We start from the raw sequence: 24979 nt of genomic DNA on the forward strand, positions 1-24979 counted from the left end.
CCACATTAAATGTATAATATGTTACAGAAAAGACTCAGGCCATTGTTGTAGTTTTTTTTCTAGTAAACAAGTGTCCTAAGCAACAAAGAGATGACCGTTCCTCTGAGCCTTGTGTAGGACATAATGAAAGGCAGAAGGGAGAAAGGCAGAAACACAGAGCATATAAATCTGAGAGGCTTTTCTCGGTAATTAACATGGAAATGGCAGAGGAAAAGAAGGCATGTAATTGTGAGATATCAGTGCAGAGAGCGCTTCCAGCTTTGTTGCCCATGTTGAGTTTTTTTTCACCATTTTTCTTTCTTGCTTTTCCCTCCTTCGCTCCCCTGCTTGCTCATAGGCAGCGGCTTAATGCGTGTTAATGACAGGCGGATACAGGCATCACTGTGGACGAAGCAAATTATTATTGTGCAGTCAGAAGAAGTTCAAAGACGATCTGGGAATTTTCACTCTTGTCCCCGTTGAGTTCCAATGTTTGGAGAGTAAAGGAAACACAGAAAATTAAGCCCGGCGTTAAAAGCGGACCCACGCTCATCCACGCATGCTCACTCCCGCACACGTCCGCGTGCTGTCGAAGCACCCAACTTCAAAGTCGTAGCTCCCTAATTAATGAACTGCGGGCTTCAGTTTGGACAAGTTGTGGCATGATGCTCCCATAAATCAACATGACAGCAGAGCTCCTCGGCCTCAGATAGGGCCTGTCACCAAGTCGCATCTGATGTAAACACTAGAGGAGCAAGGGAGAAAAAGAGGGGGAGGCGAGGGGGGCAGACAAGGAGGTGCAATTGATCAGTTGAATGGAGCATGAGAATAAAAGAAAAAACTACTTTTGAAGCATATTATGTATGATCACAGGAAATGGATGCAGCCTCGAGAGGCTCTCCCCTTCTGCTGATGTTTTCTTTCTCTTCTCCATCGCACTCGCTCTCTCTCTCTCTTTCAGTCGCATTTCTAGCAGCCATCAAAAGACAGAATAAGAATTATGCAGTGAATCCCCTGTGGCTGCCAGACAATAACCCCCTGTTGTTGCTTTGTGCCTCTTTTATTTTAAAGACATCAAAATTTAGTTTTTCAAAGATCTTTAACTTTATATTTGAAGCTTGACAATAAAGGGCTGCCAGTGCCACTCTTTATCATTTGTCAGGGACTGTATTTTTCTCTCCCTCGTGCCACTTCTTGTTAACCTCTTATTTGGTCTATTGGGTCTGGGGGTTTTTAATGTGTCTGCATGCTGAGAGTGCACAGGAGCCGCTGTCAGCTGACGGGACTAGAGGAAAAATATGAAGGGGAGAGAGTTAAATTCATTTGCAGCACTCCATTTTCTTTCTTCCTTTTTTTTCCCTCAAAAGCCACCCCTCTATTTATTTAGCCTATTTACTTAGCGTTTTGATGAAAGACATTGTTCCTTCTAAGCCCCCCTCCCCCTCCCATAGCACTATTATCTTTATCTGTCAGGGAGGAGCTGCTGAAAAGAGAAAAACTCAAGACAAGAGAAACTTCTCTCACACTGATGAAAGGAGAAAAAGAGCCAACCATCGTTCATAAACAGAACACATCAGAGAGGATCACAGGCCACCTGCATCCTGAATGTGATCTTTATCGAGTCGCTCTTTTTTTCTCTGTCTCACTTTCTTCCCTCACATTTTGGGTTAGATCACACATGAGCCTGAGACTGAATGTAGTTACTCTTCAATTATGACCCTCCGTTACCACTGACAAAGTGCCTTCTTCCTCTGATTGATCCAATGAGACGACACCGCTCGCTGTAATGGGCCAGCGCTGCCCAGAGCGTTATTTTTAGTCAGCCAGTGCAGAAGCAGCAGGCTGGGTGCAGGGCAGGAGGGAGGTAGAGGAAGAGAAAGGAAGGCCGCTCGACCCTTTTGACAAGCCCGGCAGGGGTGGGCGGAGGGGACCCGTTTTATCTGGCTGTTTCAGTGGTTTCAGAGCCGCCAGCCAGTGACCTGACTGCCGCATTGCACAGAGACCTTTTTTGTATGCACTCAATTGTGAGAAGTAAACAAAGTGGTGTATCCTGTGTTTGGTAAAAGGGTGCGGTGCACGGCGCTGCTTTTAGTGCCCCTACCTCTCCTTCCACCCGCTTGACAAACTGGTCTTGTATACTCATAAACAGACCTAGTGTCCTGTTGGGTCTCAGACGTGTTTGTTATGTCCTTAACTGTTAGAAAATACAGAAGGTGTACAGCTAGGTCCTGTTTAATCAGCAACAACACTTTGTTGAGCTGACTGTGGATTATTAAGAACGTCGGTTGATGAACGGGTTAAAAGTCATCTCTCTCCTCTGTGTCCCTGTTATCTAAATTCCATCTCTCATTTGTTTTGACTCATGGCGGATTGGGGATATTAGCAAATTTCCTTCTATTTATTATTCTGACTTTGTCTTTTTCCTTTCCATTTTCTTCTGTGCCCTTATTTCACTTTTTCATCCCATCAAAGTTCACGTTTCACTTTTCAGAGCCAGATTTTTTTTTCATCTCCCTGACTTTAAAATCAAGTGAAGACGCGCGACTGTTTCATTAACTGTTTCTTCACGAAGCGGTCTTAACACAGTAAGACGAACAAAACAGCTATCACATAGACCGTCCACAGCATGCGATTGAACGCAGCTTGCCACGCTGGTTGGGGGAAGACTGAATCCCTGAGCTCAGCGCCATGCCTGGGAGAGTTGTGAGAGTTGCTAGGGTGGTTATTAAGCACTTTGATTTAGTCACACGTTGTTTGCTGAATTATGAATGGCTGTAATTAAATTCCTGTGGCTCTTATTATGAATGATTAACTATGTTGTTTCATTGTTTGTCATTTGCCTTGCGACTCCTCGTTAATTAAGAGAGAGAGAGATGTATAGCGTACCTGTCTTAAGTGGGCTCTGACAAAACCAAACTAAAGGCAAAAAATAAAAAAAGGAAAATTAGGCTTCGTGGTAGCACGCGTTAAATCCATTAACCTTGTTTTTTATGAATGAACATGTTGTTCTAAAGTGCTTCATTTTACAACCCTAACTGTGAACTCTGTCACCTTGATGTTAAAACGGGTTTTTTAAATGGTGTATGCAAAGGAACCTGAAATTCAAATGTACGTGTTTGCACTGGCTGTTGTGCTTTTACATACGGTTTGTATGTGTTTGCTGATGGTGTGCCTCTTTGTGTCTCTGTGTGCCTCCAGCAGCAGGTGTCAGCACAGCAGTTGGCTTTCCAGCAGCAGCTCCTGCAGGTCCAGCAGGTCCAGCAGCAGCACCTGCTCAACCTTCAGAGGCAAGGACTGCTCAGCATCCAGCCTGGACAGACTGGCCTGCCACTGCACTCCCTCACTCAGGGTTAGTACCTCATATGTGACTGCAGCACAGCAATCTTCCTGTCCACCAGCTTTAACATTTCATCCACAATGAAGCAGTTATGATGACCTATCATGTGGCTGTATGTAAAGCACAGCAACTGAAGAACACTCGAATCACTATAAAAACACATATTTTAAGAGCCTTTAATTTGGGGGCTAGGTTTAGGTGGAATAAAATGTTGATTTTTCCATACTGAAATAGTCCTATTAATATAAATGCTTCACTGTAAAAATAGATATTTTCTTCCTGTGGATCAGCTATGTCACTCCAACAACAAAGATATATGTCTGGAGTTTAAGTTTGATCTTGCACGTCTTTCTTCAGGGTCTCTAAACAGGACTATCCTGTCTCTGCACCTTTTGTATTGCTCAACCAGTTTCACTATAACCTTGTTTATGTTATTGTTACAGGAAGCGTTCTATTGTCTTAGATAGTGAGAGTTGGGAATGAAACCGATGCCTATTATTTTGTATTTGATATTCTTACCTACTTGCTTGGTCTTGTCATGCCTGAGCTGCTTAGTTATGTGTTGTACTTGAAAAATTACACAAATAAACTCTTTAAAAAACACTTAACAACACCAGCTGAACACAAACACACCGAATAGTCGTAGAGCTCGACCAAGAATGTAACACTAGAAGTATCTAACCACATACTGACTCGACGTCCGCTTTATATCTTCAGCGATCGCTTCTCCCCTTTACTAAATGGGATCTAACTCCTTTACGCCAAAACATGTTTGCTGCACGATTTCAGTTTGGAACACTGAACTAACTCAAGTAACACATCCCACTGCTCAGAAGCAGAGATCCACACTTTGTCCTTCAGCTCATTGTCCTGTTCCTGTGATTGGCATTCTGGTGTCAGTCTCCTTTAGCCTGGAGGAAGACTGGATCTATTGTTCAGAAACCGCCAGTAAACTTGTCACTGTAAAAGCGCCTGTAACCTGATAGGAAGTCAATACTTGCTGTTTGGCCAGGAAGTTTATTTCTTCATTTATTCCTTAATGTTATGTTAAGGAGCGGTCCCCCTGTGACAAAGACGCCATCATAAGGGTTTTAGAACATGACATTGACTATTCATTCACAGCTAAGACAAACAGTTTTGAAATAATAAGATAAAAATGGGAGGGGATGGGAGAGTGCTTAGGTAATAGGCAAACACAAACATGGTTTGTACAGTGCTGTTATTGTTTGGACTGGGTATGGAATAACTCATCCGCTCATAGACGATCGCCGTGGGCACAGGCGTGGAGCACTGCTGTGTTCTGTGTTGCGCTTTGCTGAATTGCTCTGTGTCAGATGTCTGGCAAACACTCACACACCCCTTGAGTAAAGCATTGTGTGAGTGATATGGCTAGGCACTGAACTTTTGATAGATTTCACAACAGGCTTAGAACATCCTGTTTATTTTGTGTCATCATCACATACCTCTGAGGCATCTCATCTTATCAGAGAGCGGGGGCACTAAGTTTATCTCCTTCATATGCTACCTTTTCAGTTTTCGCTTATGCTTTGTTGGGGCTACGTGGTACTGAAATAGTGATTTCAGTCGCGTGTCACTGTGTCACAGACGCCATATAAAATGACAGAATTTATGTTCTAAGAGAAAATCTGACTTTTAACTCCGTGCAAATATATTTTCATGCCGAACGGCAGATTAAAATAAGTTACACTCGTAGTTAAAGGGAAAATTTAACTAGGCTATTGTTCGCATAAACATCGAAATAAGGAACTGAATCTTCCCACATACAATTAGCGGTCTGTTTCACTTTTGTTGCAACCAGTCAAACCTGGTTAGTTTGCCCTCGTGGTTAACTCTGTGTCTGCGACAGCTGTTACAACACTTAGGCTAGTGCTCCAGGCCCCCAGTTTGTCTTCTTATTCTACACATTTTCTGCTTGACTGTTTGAAGTTATTGATGACCTTTCTGTTTTCCACATCACTAAACTCTTTCACGCATCAGCGGGCCAGGCCTATGGTACTCGGATCTAATCTGCAATATTCAGCTAGCACTGCATCGGAAGCAGTGAGTTGATCTTCTCTGTTTGGGTCCCAGTGATTATGGATTCAAACTTGGGGGCAGTAAATTGCGGTGACTTTCTAACTGATGATTTTTATTTCTTTCATTTAAACATGAAGATATCGATATAATTATTTTAAAATCCCATTATTATAGCAGACGGTCCTCTGTCTCCATTTTTCATGTACAGAGAGAATGAAAACGCTAAAGGTTAGCAAATAATAGGCCACTGAAACAGAATAATTAAAGAAAGTGTCCTTTTGGGTACTGCAGTGCAGTTTAAACCTCAGTCATATATCACTCTTCTGTCTGGTACAGTACATTGTTGGCTGAGACAGATTACAGTCATTGTTCTGGACTGAAGGAATGCATCTGAATTAGCTTTTCAAAAAATTGATAGCACTAATTAAGTATAAACTTGTAGATAGCACTTTTGAGTGAAAAACAATTTCTCACATTATCTTGAGCGTAATTTGTTTCTCTTGTCGTAAATTCTTTTGACATTAATGTCCAAAGTCTTGGAAGCGGCCAGGCGCTATCTGTTATAAATTACCAAAATGTGTTTGGGGAGGATATAACTCTCATAAATATAAATTTGATCCAACCAACACCCCCACCTGCCTCACAAAAAGCCTGTCCTCTTGACCTGATAAGTGAGTCAGTGGTTGCTCAGGCTCGCGTTGCTAAGGTGTTTGCATGTTTTTTGCACATGTGGCTGTGTGTGTGTGTCACAAAGGTGGCCGGTGTTTGTGCACATCCCGAATAAAATGGACCTTCACCCTGTGAGGTTGCTCTGCGAGAGAGCGAGTTCCTCTAGCTGCACAACATCATTTAAGCTGTCTAAGAGAGGCCAGTGGGACAGTGACAAGACAAATTTGTCGGTAATATGAAAGCAAAGAATGTGGCGAGCCATGAAGTGCTCACAGAACAGCAGCACATCAGGGACAGCGGCGGGTAATGCAGCCGACCTGTCAGTGATTGATACATCCAGCAGTGGGCTACTGGTAATAGTTCCAGCAGCATTAGGACAGGACATATTTCAGGCCAAAGGGGTGCATATCAGCAGGCCGGTGATTACGGCAACATAAACAGGGGTGCAGTAAAGGTCCCAGTCTGACGGAACAATAAACTAATAGCGATGTCACTGTCCCCCCATGGCACCGGCACTGTGTGAGAAGTAGCAGCACGGTTTAAAGAGCTCGGAGCACTAGGGGCCATTTTTTATTTGGGGGATGATGGCCTGCAACTGATGTCATTATGAACCTTAAATCAACTTTCTGCTTGCTTGAACATGGTCACCTGGGTGCAGGAGGACAAGGACAGGAAAAGGTTGAAGAGCTAGGCCTGTCTTGGTGCCAGAGCTACCTGCGGAGGTAAAATTGAGTTGGGAGGCCGGTGATCAATCAACTGTCCCAACAACATACATTTTTTAAAGTGCTTGTCCGTATTTCCCGCTCGTAATGAGTGGAAGACTTGTGTTGAAAAATGGAAACAGGAAAGATAAACCAATCTGGCGTTTAAAAGATGGACAAACTGGGTACCAAAGAAAGAAGGACTTACAGATCAATGTCATTATGTGTCCCACAGTAATCAGATGGAGAGAAACTCGATGCATTTTTGTCCCAACACAAAATATAATACCCACGGAGACTTTTGTGTAATGATATTTTATTGGCATTTATGTGGAATCATGAGCCATAGCTGTTGCAGAGTTTGAAGAGGTTGGGGTAGGAGAGGGAAGTGGCGAACGGAGAGCAATAAAACTGCAGACTAGATCCAGAAAGAGACAGGTTGGTCCCACTCCGTTACCTCTCTCATCAGACCGGTCTATGTGCTGTGGTTTCATCTGAGTAAACAGTGGTGTTGGGGTCACCAGGACTGCTGGGTAATTGAGCCAGTGTGGGCTGCCCTGTCAAGCACATCGGCTAAAAATACATCGCCCACTGTCACCGGGCACCAAGTGGGGGGAAAATGATTGTTCCCTCTGTCAGAGCGCAGGACACTCACATCACCAGTGACCTTCCTCTTCTAAACCAGCTATCACAGGGAAAAAAAAGAAGGAAAAACAAACTTTTGCTCCAAAGTCCAAAACAACAATGCAGCCTTTGATAATGAAACTGGAAATCAACAAGCGCCGGATTAGCATGCTATAACATGGAGCGCGAAATAAAGCATGTTTAGCCTGTCATGAATGCGCACTTCGATTAGGGCACATCAAGGCAATGAGGAGAATAAGGGAGAATACAGGCAGACAGAATAGAGCGAGTGTGCTGAAATATCCGAATGAGGGAAGACGCTCCTTGGAACGTGGAAAGGTTATTGATTTGTCCTGCAATCATTTCCTGCTCTTTGATATGCAAACGATCTAGTGTGAATTTACAGCAATCCTATCAGACTCATTTCACAGTTCTTAGCCCCTGCGTCTCTCTGGAGTCCTCCGCCTCATTAGGCCAATGTTCTCCATTACCAGCATAATTAAAATCTTTAGTAGCTTATCAAATTAAAAATATTTTTGCTGATCATATTGAGATCTTCACCTCACAGTTATTTTCCACAACAGGAATAAATTAAGACTAAGCATTTTGCACACAATGTATTACAATCTGGTGCTTGAAAGGAGCACTTCTGGTATCTATAGAGCTGGTGATGAGAAACAGGGAGGAGTGGGGGGGGGATCCGGAGAATATAAACCCGAGTAGATAAGCATGTGCAAATCATCTTTCATTTGCCAGTGCTCATTTTGAGAATGGATTTAATTAATTGTAATGTTAAACGAGTGGTCTTGCCCATTTGCTCTGTGGTTAAACTCACCACATATCCAAGGGGCTTCTTCCGCCATGCTTAAAACATGTGGCTTATTTAAGCACAGACTTGAATCCCCATTACAAATGCACATATATTTTGATATTAGATTTTTCAGCGCTATTAAAATCGGGCTTGCCCGCACGCACCGTGTTTTGACTGAAAACACTCGTAGCCACAGATTTTCGCCCATGAGGTTTAATCTTATTTTACATATCAGCTTTGTCCTCATTTGTGTCAAGTGAAAGCAGACTTCTCAGACACACCATAGATGGACACATACGTATTGTGTGCCAACAAAGACTCTCTGCTGTGAGACACGGAAAGTAGGGTTCACAAGCACTGCATTATCCTTCTTCATCCCGAGTCTGGCCCTGAGTGTCGGGATCGCTGTCACTCATTTGCTGAAAAAACACACACGCTCTGCAGATGTGTTTTCAGCACGCAGAAAAATGTCTTCTGTCTTCAAGGGATTTTTTTCCCCTTTTTTTTCAAAGGGCTGTGTGAGCTGCAGTGTGCTTGACTTGTTAAATGAGGTTTAAGTCTTCTGTGTCAATTGGAGGCGGTGCAGAGCTTTAAGTATTTTGCACATTAATGTGCTTTTGAGAATATTACCCCAGGGTCCTGTTTCTCAAGGAAACAGGGGTGGGATGTTTTCTAGCGTCGCTATTGTAAACTTTTTGTTGTGTGTGTTCTGCACATCTCTGTTGTTGGGAGAAAATGATGGTGATTATTCAGATTTCATGCCTTGTCTGGATGTTAATTATTTACTCTGGGCATGAAATTTGCGTGAATGCCAGGGATTTGTGTATACAAACACGCTTCAGATCACAGAAAATGGGAGGGAGAGAAGAGAGGAGCGAGGGAGCTCTCAGTGCATTACCCTGTAGTGGAATATTTTCTAATTAATACTCGGCTTTGTTTACAGACGCTTTGATTTAATTAAGTGATGAAGAAGAGAGTTGGATTAGCTGTTAATTGATTTAATTATCCAATTTGTTTGTCTCAGGCATGATTCCGACAGAGCTGCAACAACTGTGGAAAGAGGTGACAAACGCTCACGTAAAGGAGGAGCACAACAACAGCAGCAGTAACAACGGCCACCGGGGTCTCGACCTGTCCTCCCCGGCACCGCCAAAGAACCCACTCCTCAACCAGCATGCCTCCACCAACGGCCAGTACATGAGTCACAAGAGAGAAGGGTAAGTCTCATCTGCAGGGTGTTGTCGGGTCGTTGTTGTTGTTTTCTTTTATTTGCATGTGACTTGCAGTGCTTGTGTGATCTCACGATACTGCTACAGGGAAGAGGTTTTTATAAAACTGTGACCTCGGGAAACATCATCTCGCTTTAAAGAAAAACTCGTTTTGCTTTATATGCCACTTTAAATTACCCTTTTTTTCCACATGGATTGAGTTTATGGAGAAATCCCTCTAGACTTGAACAGATTACTGTTTTAATTTATAGTTTGTAAGTATTCCTGAAGACCAGCACAGTTACCTTTCTGTGCCACTGAGTACACCTGGGGATTACATAGAAACATCAGGGAGAAATGTGCGTATAGTTGAAATTAGATCTCGGTAAAATTATCAGGGGGGGATCACCGTGTTTTTTTATTGTTTTTACTAAGTTGTATAGGGAGAATAGCTGAATTATGATTTTCCGCTGCACTTCCTTGAGAACATTTTGATCACCAGGAAGTAAAAACATTCCTTTGTGAATGGGGAACTTAAAGAATCATAAATGTCTGTTTGTTTTGTTTATTTACTGTGTTACAGAATAAATAAACAAAACAAAAACAACAAGCTGTTATATGTTAGGAGAAGCAAACACTGGGTGATATTTTCCAAACCACCATAAATCATCCCTGAAAGGCATGTGCTCTCTGAGCTGTGTGTATGTGTCTTTAAGGAAGGAATTAATTTGGCATCTTACACATTTGCTTGTTTTCTTGCACCAAAGCCTGATCTTTGAACTGCTAGTGAGGAGCCTCCAGGCACCATGAGCTCACTGCCTAACATCTGACTTGTGTTTCAGTGATCAAAACCTACGCGTCATTACGAAAGCAATGCAGATGAAAACATGTTTAGCACAGTAAACTAAGCAGGTCTTCAGAGGTGAAGAGGGGCTGCTTATGGGGAGGGATGTGGAGGATGGGTTACAGAGAGGATCTGAGTGACACCAAGGGAGTATATCATGATGTGCTGATAGAGAACAGTTATGTCTTTTCAAGTAGAGCTTTTGGTTCTATATAGATTAATGGCATACTACCTGCACAGACTCATCCTCTTTAGTGTCTTTCAAAGTTATCTCCTGCCGCGGTGCAGGGGAAAAAAAGCGGGCATAAATTGTTCCTGCAGTTGACAGTATTCACAGGCTTCCAGTGCTCCATCCAGCGTCTGGCTGAGTGTCTGGTTTCTGTGTAGTTAAAGACAAATCACAGGGGAGGCTATCGACTCGTTGCTCACTCCACCGCGTATTGTCGCAAGTGGAGCAAACAAGGTGAGCGTCGATGGCAGAAAAAGGCAAGAACCAGCTTCAGCTGAGGGCTCCATGAAACATCGGGGAAGACATAACGCAAGAGCTGGCAGCTCCTCTGCCTCGCGCTGACTGTCAGAGATTAAAGAAGTTGTCAGCAGCAGTTTAACACAAGCTTAAGTGAAGAAGGCAGCCTCGGTCTGAATATTCTCACCGTATCTTAGATCTGTCAGAAAACCAGGCAGGTGATTTTCATCCACCCCATCTGTTGGAGAAAGTGGATTACCTACCCAGAGTTTTAACTGCACAATTACTAAAAAAGATGACTGATAGCAAGCGAACACAAAACATTCCTTATTAAATGCTGAATGATGCTAATTTAGATTCACACAACCAATAATCCTTTCTTGTGTTAATTTTAAATCGCACAACTATCAAGAGCGTTATGCCTCTCTTTTGATGATGCAGCCTCAATTCTAATCAGACTCCATGGGAAGAAAAATGAAATATTATTAAGTATGATTATTCTAAGCAAGGCTCTGAGAAAACGTCTGTGTTATAATCCAGGGATTTGAATAATCAGGTTGAAGATAATGGGCTGGGCCGGCCCGGGCGTAAATAGAGAGCATCCACTCATCCTCCCGGTGCTGAACTTAATGAACTTTTAATTGATGCGGTTTTGCAAGTCCTTTTGTCATGCAACAGAAACAAGCCTCTCTGCTGATGGGCCTGTTTTCCCGACTGGCTTCAGATTGGTTTACAGCAGGCCCTAAGTACCATGTAGTTAGTTTCATGTGTCATATAAAATCTGCCTAGGCACAACGACGCCTGCAACTAAAACCTTAAGTGCATCCACAGGAATCACTCACCGGCTTTGCACTTCCGTCTTAAGGAAGGAGGAGAAATTCAATCACTGCTGGCTTGACACACCGAAGATGAGGCACGTGTTCCTGCTTTTAGTTGTTTGAAAGAACACTCTGGCAAGGCAGGCTGGGATTTTTGTTTGTCTGAATAACATCCCTGATATGACCAGATCCTGAGTCACTCAATCTGTCAGCCCGTGTTGTTTCCCAGCCCACGAACTGTTATGCACAGATAGAGATATACCCCTGTGAGTCAGGTCATCTTTATTCAATGATTTGCTTATTCAAATCAAATGTGCATGATCTGTATCTGACACAAATTCCCAACACATTGCTGCATCAGCTTTATAAAGTGGGAGGGGGTTGGGAGCATCCTCACAAAGTACTTGGCCCACTTTACTTCCCAACAACCATCAGTAACCACAGCTCTGGGACTGTAACACAGCAATCTGTTAAGGAGATAAATAATCAGATTTGGCACAGCACTCCCATCTCTCTCTTGCCTTTCATTTGTCTTACACCAGAAGAAACTGATAATTAAATCATTTAGGTTAAAGCATGCAGTGGCACCGAGAAGACAGAAGGAAAGGATCCTGGAAAGTGAAAAGAGGGGAGGAGGGTAGCGGGTGTGAATCGGGGATGGACACAAGGCGATAGGCTAAAGTCGGCGCTAGTGCCGAGGATGGATGTAGTGATTGGCTTCAGACGCTGCCATCTAGCATGGTGGATATCAATCTTCCCACGTTTGCTGAGGTATTGAGTCCACCAGGACAGAATCTCAACCGTGGATCTCCACTTGTTTATGGCCCAAAGCATCTCATCAAAATAAGTGAGCTGGAAAACAACTGGCTAGCAGCTGTCAAAACCACCTTTGTGTGCACTTGTGCCTGTCTGTCTACACATAAACAGAGTGCAACACCTGGAAGGTTAACGCACTGTCTGGCCGGGTCTGTAGGCACTTTAATGTTCCTTCTCCTCTAAAGAAGCTGATGACATGGTTTTCCTCATCGCTCTTAAGAGATCATTAGAGTGTTCTTCCCCCCCCGGCTGGCTGACAATAATAACATCCTGACAAACCTGTCGTGGGTGCGAGTCAAATTTAACGCAACATGGGAAGCTGCATTTTCCCCCCCCTCCTCTGAACATGTTCTCAAATGGGAGAAAACCCCATGAATACTGCACTCTTCTCCTATTACACTAATGTAGCTCATTTGGTGTAAATTCTGTCATTTACTAGTGTTTAGCCATCCACCGTTTAAAAGGGCTCTTCTGCCGCCAGCCCCTCATAGCGCTTTGTGCTCACTGATTCCCAGTGCACTCCACATTTCAATATCTTGTTAATACAGAATTAACCAACAAGCCTCCTGCAAAGAATTAAAAAAGGATCCCTTTAAATTAAAAGCCAGTGTTACCTTCACCAGTCCGCACATTTCCTTGTTAAAAACTCATTATAATAGGTCTTCCGTCATCTATTTATTAGCTGTATCAAAACATAGGTCTTAATGTGAATGCATAATTCATAATTGAATAAAAAAATTCAGACTTTTGAAAGAGGGAGGAGGAAAAAAAGCTGCTAACCACATTCATGAATGCTTGACTGCTCCCTAATTGCAATGCAATTATCACATGTTATGAACAATGTGAACTCTTAAGCAAGTAATTATAACACAAGGAAACCTGCGACGACCTTTAAAATTTCCTACTCGAGGTACAGTTTTACTAACATTGATACAAATGAGATTTTAATCCGAACATCAGATTTTTTTTAATCCTGCAAAATTGGCACGCCGCGCTTTGATTTCTTTTCACTCGTTCGTTTTATGTACATTTTTAAATCAGCGCTGATCGATCGTTGCCAAGAAATGCAAAACATTATTAATGTCAGTGCATTTATTTTTCCATTCCTGTCCCTAAAAGAACCCTGTAAAGTTGAAGAGTTAGACATTATTATCTCTGATGGAAATTGTGTACGTGAATGGAGTTACTCCCGTGTGACAGCACAACAGTCTAGTGCACTGACTCTCCTGATCCATCTTGTTGTCTTAGAGAGCGAGGCTCACACTAGAGGAGGAGAAGCAGCAGCATTGTGCTCATGAGCCGCCAGAAGCACAGGTGGTAGCGATATAGGCCAGTCCCCCAGGCTCTTGTAGCTGAAAGTTGTGTGTCTTGTATAGTGCCTGTGTCCATATGGCTGCCTGTCTTGCTCTCTTAGCAGACACTGCCTCCATACAGACCGCTTTCTCTTAGCGCTGACTGTGGTTAGCTGTGCTTCCGTGCCTCTCACCATATGGAAGATGTTTCAGAGTTTGTTTTTCAGGGATGTTCCTGCTATTTAGACTGATTGTACCATGCCATACGCTCCCCATAGATGCGTGCTTGTCAGCCCCTGGTGACACAGATTGGTCAGTAGATAAATTGATACCAGGCGGGGTTGTTTACAATACGTGCATGGTGTGAAAGTAGGGGTTTTAATATCATGGTACAGGCTCCTCCAGGTGGGCTCTATGACATGATGCAGCAGGCGGCACAGGAAAAACAGCAACTCAGGGAGCCCCCTAGCAGTCTAGATCAAAGTGAACCACAGCATGGCTCTGTGAAACTGAATAAATACACACTGATTTGATTGTGATTTCACAACAAGAGTCCCTTCCTTTAAGAGCAGAGCAAGCCAGATCACACAGGTACAGTGATTCCACAAAGCCCAAGGGTCACAGATTAAGTAGAAGTCAACGTTTTCATGCGGAAACAAGATACAGTACAAACAAGAAAGCAGTAACCGGACTTCGTCTGAAATGGAGAAAACGGGTTCTTTGGCCTGTCGTTAAGTTACGTGACTGCAGGACTGTCTTTACTAAAAACGTTTTCTCTGAATCTCTTTCCCAGATCCACGCTAGAAGAGCCTTCCCCCCACAGTCACCCTCTGTACGGCCATGGCGTTTGCAAGTGGCCCGGTTGCGAGGCAGTGTTTGATGATTTCCAGTCATTCCTCAAGTAAGTAAAAGTCATAGTCGGAGGTGCTTTTCTATCACAGTTTGTTTGTCCTCTTGTTGGGTCGATTACACTTTTCTTTTCCTGACCCCCAGCGACTCAAAAGCACTGCAGGTGCAGCTGGTTGTTATTCTCGAGTCTGGGTTGGGCCTCTCTTGACAAGGGTACCGTGGGGTCTCCTTCTGGGAACGGCATGGGCCTCTAATTCCTGTGATAAGCGCAGTTCCCATGGTGACAGGGGCCATTTTTCCCAAACAAACAACGGGAGGATGTTTATCTGTGGCAGCTCACACTTCGGGCGCTCTGCATGTTTGCCCTTGTCACCGGACAGGAGAATTGGTGTATATGTCTTAGACTGCCTTGCTCAGCTTTTTCTGTCCTTCTCCTAGGAGTCTGTTTGTTTTCTCTCCTGCCTCCTGTTTTACTTCTGTGGCTTTTTGGTTTACATTGTTGTTTAGTTCAACAAAGCCCAAGTCTCACCTCCGTGTTAAATTTAACCATGTGTAGAGTAATTAAAGAGCCCCAGCTAAGTGTTTAGCATTTTTCTAATGTGCGCTCTATGACAGGTTTGACTCTGTCCAGCCTGACACGGGAATTGTTTTGCTCCCCGATGCCCGATTTGAGTCAGACCCCTGGTTTACTAATCAACGCTGTGTGCAGTGCGCTCTAGGTAATCCAACACATAACAGTGCCATGGTTACAGAGGGGATGAAAACATCTGCGTTGTGGCAGCAGATCAATGGCTCACTGTCACCCCGGATTAGTCGCACTTTAAACAAGATATGACACAATTCCATTATCCTAAAACAAGCACTCAGCGAACACACACTTTCCCGAGAGATGCAGGAGAGAAAGGTGCTGCGTAGGACCGCCTCGCAGGTCTGCTGAAAGTTTTGACTCTCTTTGTCAACATTTTGAATCCTCTTTTGATTGTTTACGTGAATCCGCTTTGAGCTAGCGTGCGTTTGAAAGGCTCATCGCGCCACATTGTATGTTACAGTTTCTGTGTGTCTAAAAAGAGGCAGTTATGTAGTTTTAGTTCAATTTAGAAAAACATCCTGGGACAGGCAATTATTAAACCAAGTATTACACACACACTTTCACACACTTTCACACATGCACTTGCATATTTCAGCTTTGGGAGTGCCCGCTTAAATCCATCACTATTTATTGTATTCTGACATTGCCTCACCCTTTGTTTATAGAACAGAGGAGAATTAAATTCAGTGCGCCCGGTAGAGCTCTGCCTTAAAAAGTCTCTAAGTGCACTCAGCTATGTTTTTACAAGTGTTTTTATCATGGCAACATCTTGTTTACTTTAGTTGCCTGCTCAAACTGCTTGGAACACGTTAAAAAAACATTTGGGGAGAGTCTCCACAAAGCTGCCTTTGTTTAACAGCAGGCAAGAGTGTGAGCAGCTCACCAAGGTGTTAACTCTCAAACCCTTAAGCACTTCCACATAAAACCCAGCAACTGATACTGCAGGCCTCCGAGAGGAATCAAAAATAAAAACAAAGAATACTTCGGGCATTAGAGAAGAAGGAGTCATCTCTGTAGGTTGAAAATATATGTGAGGAGAGATGTGTGTCTGTCTGCGAGTGTGCAGTCAGCAGAACACAGTGTACTGTGCACCAGAGAGAAAGAAAGGTGAGGAGGACTCTAACGTCCACCAGATTTCAGCTCCACATGCCAACAGTAACAACTAACACGGGACTGAAATGTTGTTTTAAACTCTGTGTATTTATTTTATCTTTTAAAGAAAACATTACATACCTACACGCACTATCTCGATAAATACAAAACACCCAAATCCCTGTTCCTGTTTTCGAGATCAGCACGCAGAAGGGTGGGGTTGGGGTTTAAGCAGAGCCTGATGTTTTTACAAGGGTCAGGACCCTTCTTTTCAGTGTCCAGTCAGAGGTCAGAGCCAGCGAAACACTCCAGTGCCCTCTAGTGCTGCACTGTCTGTCTGCTCAGACCTCAAAATCTCCTGCACGTCGCCACGATGTAGTGACTGCTTTATAAGTTATGTGGCCTTGCAGCTCTGCAAACATCCATCCATCCATTCGCTTCCGCTTCTCCTTTTCAGGGTCGCGGGGGCTCTGCAAACATATGAAACATATAATATAGAGTAAAATACCTTCTCTAAATAAAAAGTAGTAAAGCTATTATTTTTTTAAAAATCAAAAAATCTAAGCTTTTTAAATGTAATTGTTACTGTACAGATGTGTGCTTGTAAATTAAATTCCACCCAGCGGTGGAGAAGATAAACCTTCCTCAGCTGCGGCTCCAGTCTATATAATTAGAAACTGTAACCGAAAAATAAATAAATAAAAAATAAAATCAGGGAAACTAACTGATATATAAAACCGACTGTGGGAATATCCATTTAACTTGTTTTATTGTGGCAATTTACATTAGTCTCTGTCATCCTGCCAGAGAGCTTTTTAAAAGCGGCTTCATTTGAAGTCCAGAAAGTGACACATGCCAACGTTCATAGTCTCTCTCGATGTCAATTCCCCCGTATCCCCTGCTCCCGTGTCCAGACACTCCTCTCAAGGCTGCATTAGGGCCATTTGAATATTTCATTTCCTATTAATTATGCACTGTGACTCTCCATGTCATTAGAAGAAATAAAGTGGAATGTAACAAAGGATGAAAAGAAGCAGGGCACATGTCTCCTATGAACACAGAAATTCCAAAGCTGCTCACGTAGGCCAGTCTTCATTGAAAATTCAGCCTGTGCCAGTTAAATTGGAGTTGAAACGTCTTTACCTATTATTTTCTCCTTTGAAATTTAGTAAGATGTCCTGAAATGTTTACCAGTTTCATTTTCTGACGTACTTAATTAAATTGGCATTTATTTGACTCAAACAAATGGAAAGCCCAGAGAGGCCTGAATTGTGAAAAAGGGTGTTATTGCCCACCCTTTTTTAAAAATATGGCTTTTTAATTTCTTTTTCTTTTTTTCTTTTTTTTGCCACAATAATTAACTTCAAGTGCTAAATGTATATATCGGAGTCATTCTTCAAAAATAAATCATCAGAACACAATAGGAAGATGTGAGTGTGGTGGAAGGAGCCTGGGTTGCCTGGGAAGATATAAATCATTCACCTCAAGGTTGAAAACACCACGGCAGAACAGAAGCAGGGCCCTATCAATTTTACCTTCCTTTTACATGTCTGTTTTGTGAGTGTAAATGTGCTGTTTTATGCACAAATGTGTTGTCTATACACGAAGCAGGGGCATCACTGCAATTTACCGGGCTGTCGTACCGTGCTGTGCCGTCACAGGTTGATTCTGGCTATTTTTGATTTGCAGTAAATGACAGAAAAAGTGCATATGAGACACGCCTGGTGACAGTGACCTACATGGTCACTGAAAATGTGATATAATTTATGATATATATAATATATTGGATCCATTAGCGAGCATAATGAAGTAGTGAAATGAAAGGGTATTTGTGAAATCAGTTCAAACATCCTGCTTGGATTATGATTAAATGATTAATGAAATGCCCCTGCATAAGCATTTTCAAACAGTAATTCATGCGGCAGCTGATAAAATTCCTCCAATCATATTTCCTTCACTCATGAACCTTATCTCCACCATTTTATATAAATCACGGAAAAAACCCTGTCTGCTACCCGGCGAGCTACTTATTTAGATTAGTTATAAACGTACAGGAAAAGAGAACATCTTCCCCTGTATAAAATAATCACGCATAATTATATCCATAATTCAACTTTGTGACAGATCCCATCTCCTTGTCCTGTCCTCTGCATTTGGTCTGGCTCTGTTTTTTTCTTCTTCTTTCTTTTTTTGAATTCTCTTAATTTTAATGGTATAATTAACAGTCAAAACACCAAAAAGGACAAAATCATCCAGGCAAGGGAAAGCTGCAGTGAGAAGAAATGGCATTAGGGCACTGGTGCATAATTTAGCAAAGGAATCCAACCTGAAATTCTTCAATCATCCCTCTTATCTGTAAGCTGTAGTTAGAGGAGACATGACCGTCATGAAATATTGAGAGTCATTCTTCTATGTTAAAAGAACTATTTCTTTTTGTTCTGCAGGTGGAATCATTACAGTACGCAGTTAGTTTTATGAGTAATTTTTTTTAATGTTATCACATGGTCTATATACATTGTGCTTTGCCCAGTGATCAGATTGCAGTATTAAACCACGCACTGCAGGACTGTGAATCTGACTTTACCTTCTTTCTGGTGTCTGTGTTTTCATTTTTTGTTCTTTCTGTTTTGCAGACATCTTAACAATGAGCACGCCCTGGATGACAGGAGCACAGCCCAGTGTCGGGTGCAAATGCAGGTCGTACAACAGCTGGAGCTGCAGGTATTGTCCCACTGAATGTTTTGAACCAAATATTTATGTGTCTTCTTCTGCTGACACTTCCTCAGTGTCTGTCCAAACGCCTCCCTGTCTGACTGATATCAGCCATGGGGTCACTCATAGATGGATGGGGGTGGTGGTGCTGGTGGTGGTGGTAGTGGTGCAGCAGATTAAATAATTTTGTACATTTGCTACTAACCAGTCATTAAAAATGTGTTATGTATGCATGACAGCCAGGAAAAGATATATGGAGGGCCCCGGGCTAAGTAGAGAAGATAATTACATTTTGAATTTTACTGGGTTTTAAAGTTATTTATGACTTTTAACTGTTTGGCACCAACAATAAAACATAGCATAATGTGGATAGGCGCTCAGTGTTGAGTGGAACAGAAAGGTTATTGAAGCTCAGTGCAGAAAACTGTTGATACAGTAATCAGTATCTTTAATACCGCGTCGCTCATGAACGGGCTTTAATGTTCTTTAAAAAATATGCATGCGCATTAAGACTGTGCTCAGGGAAAAAGACGCAGTTTACAGTCATTGTATTGAGGGGGCTTGGAGTGTCCAATGAGCCGTGTGTGTGTGTGTGTGTGTGTGTGTGTGTGTGTGTGTGTGTGTGTGTGTGTGTGTGTGTGTGTAACAGTGTTTGACTAAATGGTGACCACTGAACTAATGTATAATAAAGATATTTATTAGTGTTTCAGGAAAAAAATAACTATGTTTTGTACAAGTTTTTCTGCTGTAGCAAATACAAAGATATTCATGCTGTTTGCAGCTTTGGGTCACGTATTAGTCAAATATAATACCACCAAAATGACTAACGACAAACAGTTGTGGTTTATTTTAAATTGCAAAAGGCTAACTTCAACAACCAACAGTGCGATGTTAGTTGCACCATGCCAATGTCCTGTTATTTCCGCTCAGCTGGTGTATTATCCAGAGATGGAGTGAAGGTTTATCAGACACAGACTTCCTCTGCATGCAGCCTGTCACCATAATTTAGGCTGGCAGCTAAGACAGTGCAGAGTTTCAGACAGGTAGAAAGGCCCTGAGCTTGTTATTGGCGATGATTCGCAGTGGATTTTAACCTTGACTTGGAGAGTGTAGTTAGACTGTATGATGTGCAGGCTTGTTGACAGCTTCCAAAAACAAAAAACAAAAAAATAAATAATTAAATAATGGTCTGAAGAAGAATAAGGGTGTTCACGCTCTAAAAGATGCCTTCACTATACAGGGATGTATATAATTAAAACATGGGCAAATATAGATTTTTATTGTGTATGTTCATTAAAACTTCACCGCTCTCCTTTCTTCTCATTACAGCTAGCAAAAGACAAAGAGCGTCTGCAGGCTATGATGACGCACCTTCATGTCAAGTCCACGGAGCCCAAAGCCACCCCACAGCCGGTGAGCAGCAACCCCGTCATACATATCTCTCTTGTCCCCCGCTATCCTTTTGTTTGTCTTAATTGGCACACATGTATTCATTAATCCTTTCCTCCATCTTATTTATCTGCTAAATAAAAACAGCTGTTCTCTTGAGGCAGGCAGTAAATATAGTTTGGAGCACATCTGCTGACATCCAGGATTCAATTTGGTGTCTGTGATGAACTGGATGCACACTCTGTAATGGCCCCTTTTCTCAGCTTCAAAGAACAAGTGGCTGCTTGGGTACAGAGAGAAGATGAGAAAGCAGAGAAAAATAGAAAAAAATAATACATATTATATTTAATCAACTGAATGTGATGTGGCATGTATTCTTAGTGCTTTAACAGCAAAATTAGTGTTTTTTTGACAGAGGATATAAATGTTATGAGAATCATAGAGTCACGCCAATGTGTGTTTGAAGAAAAAACAAGAATAAGATAGCATGAACAAATATAAAGATAATAATAATTTATTGATTTTCAATAAACTGGAAGCTAGCTGATGTCACCTCAAAGTAAATGTGTTAGTAGCAACTTTTATTTTAACCTCCTAACTAATTCTTCCCTGACTGTATTCACATAAATTAGCCTTAAAATAATGATACTAATTACTAATCTCTAATCTGTCCATGAGATCAAAAAGAATCAAATCACTAGCATCTCTTATTTATCAGGAAGCTTTAGATTCAACTTTAATTTTATTTTAAAAGACCTTGAAAGTTACTTCCACATTTGACCCTGTTTCATTTTATTTGACTTAAAGCTAATTTTAAAATATTTATATTTCTATGAAAAAGATACAACAGAAATGATTTCATTCCATTTATTAAAAAATTTGTAAGGGGGAAAAATGAAAATGTGAGTAAATGCAATTGCAGATCATTATTTTTATCTCCTTGGCACATTCCCAACATTTTACCTTCTGTATCACTCTCAATGTGTTTTATGCCGTAAAGCCTTGTGCTTAATCCCTATCCTATAGGGGCAAAGGCTTAACATATGGCATTTAAGTGTCTCTATTTTGTCATGCTTAAGAGGGGGGCTCAGCAACATATTTCAGTCTGTATGACAGTTAATTCAGAGAGCCCAATGAGCAAAGATCATTTTACTGCAGGGCGTGAGTGTGAAATCATGCACACACGAGCACACAGATGCACAATATACATGCAGGAGTGCCGTCCCTCGGCAGCCTCACAGCTTGGATCATTTATTTACAGTCAGCGAGGTAGCTATTGACATCCAGAGGCAGCGTGTGCGCTCTACAAAGCGCAGCCCGTCAACATAAAGCGCGCAGAGATGTTGAATGACAATAAGCTGTCTGTAAAGCTGCGCCTGTGTCACGCGCTCTGATTGTGTAGATTAGAGTGGAAAACGAGGCCTCTGACATGGGGACATTTGTATATGAAAAGTGGTAGGGTCTGCAGATAGCATCTCGAGTTTGCTACCTCTCCTCTCTCCCCGGGGCCCAGCAGAATGGCTGTGTCAGAGCTCAGCGTTAACACTCTCGAGGGGGCGAGCTGGGTTTTTATTCAAATAAATAGACTCCCAGCTCCAATGCCACTTCGCCCGCTGTGAGCTGCTGTGAAAAGCTTGGATAAATATACGTGACTTTAGCTGGGCAAGTGGCGGACTTACACAGGTCAGGGCCAAAGGTTCCACCGAGGTTTTAAGTGTAGATTGCAGCATCAGATGCATCCACAGAGAAGACGCAGAATGAAAGCATTCTTAGAGCTGAGTGGAAGCAGAGCTTCTCTGAAGAAACAACGGTATCTGCTTCCAGTAATTGCTAGTTTTGCTTTTCTGCTGCTCTGGACTGTTGAATATAAAAATGGCATGTGTAAGTAGCCTACTGTCACAGCAAAGTAGCTCAGATGATCTCGCTGGTTTACATTTAGTTATAATTAAAGACAAACAAACTGATGCTGTGCATTCGCAGCGACAAATGAATGGGATTCATTTTATTCTTGTGAGGTGGACGAGGGTGGGGGTAAGATCAAAACAAAATGTGCCACATTAGCAATGCGTGTGTCTGCCTGTGTGTGTGTTTGTATTTGCCTCTGCATGTGTGGGTGGGTGTCTGCACACGGTGTCACTAAGCATTCTTGTCAGAAATCTGACCTTTTACGCCATACATAATTAAGGAGGGACTTTTTGTTTATTTTCTTTAGCAGCTTGCCGAGTCAAAGCCAGTATAATTAGATCACCAATTACCATTTAATTAATTTCAGTCTGAAGTCTCATTTTGTCTAGGCACTGGAGTGAGCCCAAATGGTGAGGCAAACAAAGGCAAGGCTATTACCAGCCTGTCTGGCCTATTGTTGAAGCCTCTCTGTGTTTATGGCCAGGGAATATGGATGAAACATGAAACAAAGCCTGCTAATCCACAGGAAGAGAAGTCAACACCGCAGCCCCGTTCTATTGATAGCATTGTGTCAGAAACACGCAAACCCAAGTGTAATTTATTTTGTTCATGATTTAGAATAACACGTCTTCAGCTTCTGTTGGTGAGGATGTAGTCCACATTCATGCATCCATCCAGAAATCCAAATTATTTGGGCAGACTCTGCCAAAAAGGCAGAGTTCAGCCTTGCAAACATAAATACACATTGTGAGGATGTGGGCACAAGTCTGTTAAAATAGGAGATTTGCACTACACAAATGTCACTGGTTTTGTTTGGAGCAGTTTGCAACTTAATAATGAGAGGTGTGTGTGTGTGTGTGTGTGTGTGTGTGTGTGTGTAAAACAAGTTGTAATTTAAAATGAAATCAAAGGAACAGTGCCGAGTTCTGGGGATAGAGAGTTAAAAATGTGATTGGTAATTGGGCAGCTGAACAGAATTTACGCGTTTGCATAGAGTCAGATGTTAGAAACCATCATCACCTTGTCAACATTACGAGCAGAAATCACACATTTGATCCCTCGTAATCAACATGTGATGTCACAGATGAGATATTTCCAGCCCCACTGTCCTTTCTCCAGCTCTTTAGCTCTCTTTCTCCATTTTCTCTCTTCATTTTTCTTCTTCTCACAGTCTGAAGTCATGTTTAATTTGGAAAGTGGCCTCCTTCGGCAAATTAGCAATTAGAACAATTTTGCAGGAATATGTATATGTGTCATTAGTTTTCCTGCCAATTAATAGCTGGAGCAGGGGGTCAGGCTAGAATTTTCCACTTGACTGCTGTATGGAGGTTTGGCAGTTGGTTCGGAGCTGCCACAGCTGCTGGAAGCCATGCTATACCTTTGGAGCACTCGCTGTAATTAGTTTACCTTGTAGCCATTATTACTTAAATACCTCCTTCGCCCTAACCCACACATCCCATCCACAGACACAGACCTCAGTGATGAAACCAAGTATTCTCTACAGAAGGCTATGTGTGAAATACCATGTGTCCGTCTTTACCATTGGCCATCATGGCCCTCATAATGGAGGTCAGTCAGATACAGTAGTTAATCATCAGATCACCTCCATAAGCAGCTCCTAATTAGAGTCTTCACAATACAATTTCAGCTTATAATTAGCCCAGATTGGCTTCTTCCTCTGGCTGCCTTATTAGCGGGGCTGCTCAGCAGTAGGTGAGAATCACACTGTCATTTTTCAGAGCTGTACAGGCTGCCCTTCTTCCCTCCACAACTCAAAACTCATGGGTTACCATGCTGGAGACCCTCAGCGGGTAGATGAAGTGGAGGGGGGTGTTTGTCCAAATGGGACAAAAGCTCCAACAAAGGCGATGAAACAGAGAGCTGGGAGAAGGCCTGACATGGCAGCAAGAGAGGGAGGGAGGAGAGGTTTGAAGAGTGGGGGCGGTGCAGGAGCGGGGCTCCAGGGTTGTTTTCCAAACATTTAGCAACCGTTCATGGATCATCTCAGGGCCCAATTACAATTAAAGAGGAGGTATGCATAGTCAATGAGGCGGCTAAGACACGGGGGTAATTAGGAGACTAACTGAGCTCTGTCTGTCTGTCTGTTCTTCTAGCTCAACCTAGTGTCCAACGTCACGTTGTCCAAGTCGGCCCCAGAGGCCTCTCCTCCTCTGAGCCTTCCCCAGACCCCCACCACACCAACAGCACCGCTTACACCCCTCTCCCAGACCCATTCTGTCATCACAGCCACAAACCTCCACAGCATGGGCCCTATGCGACGGCGATATTCAGAAAAGTACAACATGCCCATCTCTCCAGGTACTGCAGAATGCTCACACATAGTACTATATATACATGAAGCTGTCATCTGTTCTGCTAAATAACTGACGTGTTTGTTTTGTTACGTTAGGCTGTAACTTGTGTTATCGACGGCTGATAGGACACGAATGTTGACAATTGCACTTGTGTTTGCTCTCTGTGTACAGATATCAGTCAGAACAAAGAGTTTTACATGAATACAGACGTAAGACCACCATTCACGTATGCCTCACTAATAAGACAGGTAAGGAACTCTCACTGATTTCTTCTTTGTGATTTAGTGAATAAAAACTTTCAACTCCTCCGTCCGGCTGAAACTTTTGTCTACACACTCAGCAGTTAAGAAAAAAATGTTCATGTTTTGCTACATGTGAACACAATTTAGACAGAAGAATAGATAAATCATCTCGAAACGACTGCAAGAATGCATTCAGGATTCAAAACACAGCCGCACATGACAAAAATGTTTGATTAAGCATTTCAGTGACTGTAATTATTACCAAATTCATTTCACACAACAGT

At 42.4% G+C, this 24979-nt stretch overlaps 1 protein-coding gene across 14 annotated transcripts in view; it reads left to right on the plus strand.

Moving 5' to 3' along the window:
* foxp1b (forkhead box P1b) overlaps window positions 1–24979 on the plus strand; it is a 149773-nt gene that overhangs the window by 114399 nt on the left and 10395 nt on the right. For 12 of the 14 annotated variants that reach the window (XR_013098588.1, XM_076883731.1, XM_076883734.1 and 9 more), the window contains 7 exons: window positions 3178–3328; window positions 9183–9375; window positions 14396–14503; window positions 18766–18853; window positions 20174–20257; window positions 24253–24457; window positions 24625–24701. Coding sequence is in view for 13 of the 14 variants with exons in the window: in XM_076883731.1 (XP_076739846.1) it covers window positions 3178–3328; window positions 9183–9375; window positions 14396–14503; window positions 18766–18853; window positions 20174–20257; window positions 24253–24457; window positions 24625–24701 (906 nt within the window). In the remaining variant the exon portion in view is untranslated. The remainder of the gene's footprint in view (window positions 1–3177; window positions 3329–9182; window positions 9376–14395; window positions 14504–18765; window positions 18854–20173; window positions 20258–24252; window positions 24458–24624; window positions 24702–24979) is intronic. The other 2 variants (XM_024802366.2, XM_024802371.2) reach the window with 1 other exon arrangement.

The sequence above is a fragment of the Maylandia zebra genome, linkage group LG5 (assembly GCF_041146795.1).
Source record: "Maylandia zebra isolate NMK-2024a linkage group LG5, Mzebra_GT3a, whole genome shotgun sequence".
Taxonomy (NCBI): Eukaryota; Metazoa; Chordata; class Actinopteri; order Cichliformes; family Cichlidae; genus Maylandia; species Maylandia zebra.